This window comes from Rattus norvegicus, chromosome 9, assembly GCF_036323735.1.
Source record: "Rattus norvegicus strain BN/NHsdMcwi chromosome 9, GRCr8, whole genome shotgun sequence".
Lineage (NCBI taxonomy): Eukaryota > Metazoa > Chordata > Mammalia > Rodentia > Muridae > Rattus > Rattus norvegicus.
The window spans coordinates 74,895,717-74,900,404 of NC_086027.1; the positions used below are offsets into that span (position 1 = coordinate 74,895,717).

The 4,688-nt window shown below is 45.5% G+C and overlaps 1 protein-coding gene across 3 annotated transcripts; it reads left to right on the forward strand.

Moving 5' to 3' along the window:
• The first annotated feature begins 2,267 nt into the window (after positions 1 to 2,267).
• On the forward strand, positions 2,268 to 4,432 carry Crygf (crystallin, gamma F). Of its 3 annotated transcripts, XM_039084219.2 has the most exons (4): positions 2,363 to 2,371; positions 2,459 to 2,701; positions 3,775 to 3,782; positions 4,101 to 4,432. In XM_039084219.2, the coding sequence occupies exons 1-4, from the start codon at positions 2,363 to 2,365 to the stop codon at positions 4,366 to 4,368; spliced, it is 528 nt and encodes a 175-aa protein (XP_038940147.1). In that variant the 3' UTR covers positions 4,369 to 4,432. The 3 variants fall into 3 exon arrangements, with proteins under 3 accessions (NP_001103027.1, XP_038940147.1, XP_038940148.1); NM_001109557.1 differs by lacking the exon at positions 3,775 to 3,782 and having other exon boundaries at positions 2,268 to 2,371; positions 4,096 to 4,432; XM_039084220.1 differs by lacking the exon at positions 3,775 to 3,782 and having other exon boundaries at positions 4,110 to 4,295.
• Positions 4,433 to 4,688: the final 256 nt, after the last annotated feature.

Here is a 4,688-nt window from a genome sequence, read left to right on the forward strand (position 1 = left end):
AATATGTAATTTAAAACAGAAATTTAATGTGTTGCCTTATATATCTTATTCTCAGAATAAAATATTTTGGGAGACTCATTATTGTATCATTGGAGGAAATAAATATCTTCCACAAAATTACCCAAGGGTTCTAATAAGAGGAATATTTTTAATTAGAAATACATGTTGCCAAATCACCTTGGGAAATTATTTTTCAAGCCTTGAGAAGAAAGTATTTGGAAATCCTTGTTCTTTACATTTTTCATATTTACTTTCCAGGAACATACGTAGAAACACATCCTTTATCTGACAGTAATTCAACCACTTATTCCATCCTGTATTGTCATCTAAAGGGCTGATGCCCACTGCCACTGCCCCCACAAACAAACAAAAGCCATGGTGGACCAAAGGCTTAAGGGCTCAAATTCTTTAGAAATCTTAGGGAGAAGAAAGGAAAATAATACATTGTATTTCTGCTAGGAGTTTTGCTGAATGTCATACATATTATCTTCTTTTAGTCCTACAGGAAAGGAAGGTTCTTTCCCCATCTTTTCTAATTGTTAAGGGCTGCGGCTGTAGCTTAGCCAGGAGCAACAGCTTAACTTGTAAGAGGCCCTGACACTCAACCTCCAATACACTATTTGCTTTCAGTCTCTTGGAAGAATTTATTTCAAAAGGATTCTGCTTAGCACAAAGCTCTGTAGTTAGAAAGTTGGCAGGGGAGTGGAAGTTGTAGCAGCACCATAACCACGTGCACTCTAAAATAAGCAAACCAGTAAGCCCTTAATTCATAGTCAAACAATGGCTACAGAGAACTATTTAGAAATCGTTAACAAAGGTGTTCGAACTGAAGTCAGCATCCAGAACAGACCATGCATCTGCAGACATTCCCTGGGCTTATCTCTTTGCCAGCAGTCTAGGCTGCGTCTGGGGCTCTTTCTCCATCACTTACTGCTCAGACCCTTTCTGCCCATGTCTCCCTCGTTCTTACTGTCCTTGTTACACTGTAATGACATACTTTTTTGAGACGTTTTCAGACCATAGGTCATTAGACCTGCTACTCTTCTTTCTCCATAGACTTTTCCGTCTTATGAATAAATTTCTATCTGTCCCAGGAAATATATACACACATAGGTAATAATTTCATTACATACTGCAATAAATGGACAATGTATTTTAATTATGAAGAGTATTAGGAGTCTACAAAGGGGCTTGATGTATTTCTTCTTAAGATGTAATTTTAGTAGGTAAAACACTATTTTCTAGTAAGACGGTATAGAAAACACATGAGATGGTCTGTTTAATTGAGAGGAAACTGCTTCCTCCAACAGCACTCTGAGTGGCATTGGTTAATGTTAAGCTAACACTGAATATGGATTAAGCACAGGGAGTACTTAGAGAACAGTGGTTTGCTACCCTTCCCCTGTGCACACTCTGCAGTGACTCAACGTTAAGGGTTGCCATGACTTGGGAACTGAGAAAGAGAATATATTGGAGGTGCAAATGGACAGAGGCCCAGAGACTACCAAACAACCCACAGGGTCACAACAGTCCCCATACTGTTTTCTGCCTGAAATGCCACAATAGCACAGTGTGGTTGGAGCACCCAGGGGTGGTCAGGATGATGGGGGTGACTGTGGGGTAGGGAGAAGAGACCAGCCTAGGAGACAGAGCCTAAACCACTGTACAAGCAGTCCTTGCTCCCCTGAAACAGCAGAAAAGACATGCTGTAAACCCGAGATTTCAAACGTATCTGCGCGTTGTTCACATGCATCAAGAAATTCCTGGTAGGGTCTCAGCTTCAGGGAGCAAAGCTGAGCTCCTGTTGCATCAGAGCTTCCTGGCAGTTCACCTCTGTTGCCCCCCACCCATTACTTATCTGATTCTCATGCCACTTGGAGCACAATTAGGCGAAGGTACAGCCATCCCTGCCTTCCATGATTGCAGCAGTTCAGCAGCCTAAAAGCCTCAAGCTCCATGGGTCAGCAGATCCCATCGTCATCATGCACTGTTATTCAAAGTCTCTTAGTTTGGGAATTATAAACAACTTAACTACAAAGGTTGACTAGTTAAGCATCTTTACTTAATTTCAATTTCCCAGATAGGCATCATTTAAAGACCCAGGCTGCATCAAGTGACCCTTTTAACCAGGTCAGTGATTCGTCATCCATTCGAAAGCTCTGGAAAGTCTAAAAGAAAACATACAATAACCCACACCTCCCCCACAGTCATTATATAGAAAAGAGAGAGAAAACGTGCCCTGTCCCACCGCGGGCCCCTTTTGTGCTGTTCCTGCCAACGCAGCAGACCTCCTGCTATATATATAGACCCTGCTCCCAGCCCTACACAACCAACAGCACCATCCCATCCGCAAACACCAGCCATGGGAAAGGTGAGCCTAGGGCGCCCAGAACGTGGGGAGGGACTTACTCCTGGGTCCAGACCACATCAGGCCTCTGACCCCTGCCTTGCCTTACAGATCACCTTCTATGAGGACCGAGGCTTCCAGGGCCGCCACTATGAGTGCAGCACAGACCACTCCAACCTGCAGCCCTACTTCAGCCGCTGCAACTCTGTGCGCGTGGACAGTGGCTGCTGGATGCTCTATGAGCAGCCCAACTTCACAGGCTGCCAGTATTTCCTTCGTCGCGGGGAGTACCCTGACTACCAGCAGTGGATGGGTTTCAGCGACTCTGTCCGCTCCTGCCACCTCATCCCCCACGTGAGTCCCATCCTAGGGCCCCCTGGCCCTCATTCTCATTCTTGCCCTGATCATAACCCTACTTTGAGCTGAGGGATAGGGTGCCTGACACGTTCTTTGAGGGGTTTCTCTAGGATTAGGAAAAATGGCACAAGCCTTTGAAATTCGAAAGCTCCTAAATGTACCTGTAACAGGCTGTGAGAACTGCTTTTCAGTTTTCCTATATAACAGAAATGGTTAGCAGGCCTTAAAGAAAAAGAAAGGATAGTTAGAGGGGTTTGTGTGACTCGAACTTTCGCAGGATTTCCACCAACCCGTGACTTACGTGGCATCGCCAGCCATTATTTAACTTTTGGTGAGTCCTGGTGTGCCAGCCTCTGTAAAGGTCACATCTTGGCTGCATACTCAAGTTCTGGAAGCTACAATACTTTGGATGCACGGAGGATGGGACTTTTCCAGCAGCTGCTCTCTCCTCAAACTGTTGCTTTGGAGAATCCTTCCCACAGAGGACTTCCAGTGGTGGAAGAGGACACTGGAGCAGACTTCTAGGAAAGGACAGGAAGTGAAGGAGATCAAGCTAACAGAGTGGGCAGGACAGGCAGCTCCAACGTCCATTGCTATAAACATTTTACCCTCTTGATCTGCACAGGCCTCTTGAGAATATTTGACTTCTTTTTTTGGTTTTACAAACGTGATTTGTCAGAATACATTAGAGCTGAGAGTTGAACTTCATTCTTTAGTTCATTTATTTACATTTTGTTTGCTGGTGTTTACATGGCTTCTCGGGATGCACCCAAACTTCCTATGTATTGTAGACTGGCCTCCAACTCTGACACGTGAAATTTTTCTTACCCCTGCCTCCTAAGGGCTAAGACTACAGGCATTCACCACATCTCCCTTTAGACCTAAATTTTGAGATGACCTTGAGCCCCAGGTTTAAAAACAAGGCCTGATAGCAATGAATAGCCTAGTAAGAGCACCAGTGGAAGGGAAAGCCCTTGGTCCTGCCAAGACTGAACACCTAGTGAACTTGATTGTTGGGGGGAGGGTGGTAGAGGGGGGGATAGGGAGGGGAAGCCCATATAGAAGGGGAGAAGGCGGGGTTAGGGGGATGTTGACCCGGAAACCGGGAAGGGGAATAACAATCGAAATGTAAATTAGAAATACTCAAGTTAGTATATATATATACCAGAGCCTGAAAGAAAATAGGTTGTGTAACTCGAACTTTCGCAGGATTTCCACCAATCTGTGACTTACATGGCATTGACAGCCACTATTTACCTTTTTAAATTTAGTCACTTTCAGCATAGAAAAAATAGGGCACAACACTCCCCTCCCAGGCAGCATGTGCTGGATTGGCAAACTTAGGTCAGGTTTTCTGACATCCTCTTCTTTACTGTTCCTTGGACGCACAGTCCAGCTCTCACAGAATCAGGATCTACGAGCGAGAGGACTACAGAGGCCAGATGGTGGAGATCACAGACGACTGCCCCCACCTGCAGGACCGCTTCCACTTCAGTGACTTCCACTCCTTCCACGTGATAGAGGGCTACTGGGTCCTCTACGAGATGCCCAACTACCGGGGGCGGCAGTACCTGCTGAGGCCCAGGGAATACAGGCGCTACCACGACTGGGGCGCCATGAATGCCAGGGTGGGCTCTCTGAGGAGAATCATGGATTACTATTGAATTGTCTTACTCTGCCCTTTCATCATTTGGAAGTTAATAAAATATTTCCTGTGTGTTCCATGCAGCAATGGTGTCCTCTGTTCATTTTGGCCTTCTTGGAAGGCTGCAGTAAAACTGGCAACAGGAAGACTGTGGGTCTTCTTATAATCAAGGGAGGTCGTGGGCTGAGCAGATGGGGAGCTCAGCCTCAGGAACCTGGGCCCCAATCACTGACTAGCTACTTGTGGTAGGGCAAGCATTTCCGTACCTCAGTTTCCTACTTTGTGAAGACAGGAGTAATAATAGTCTATTAATGAGGCTTTGATGTGAACTAACCGTGT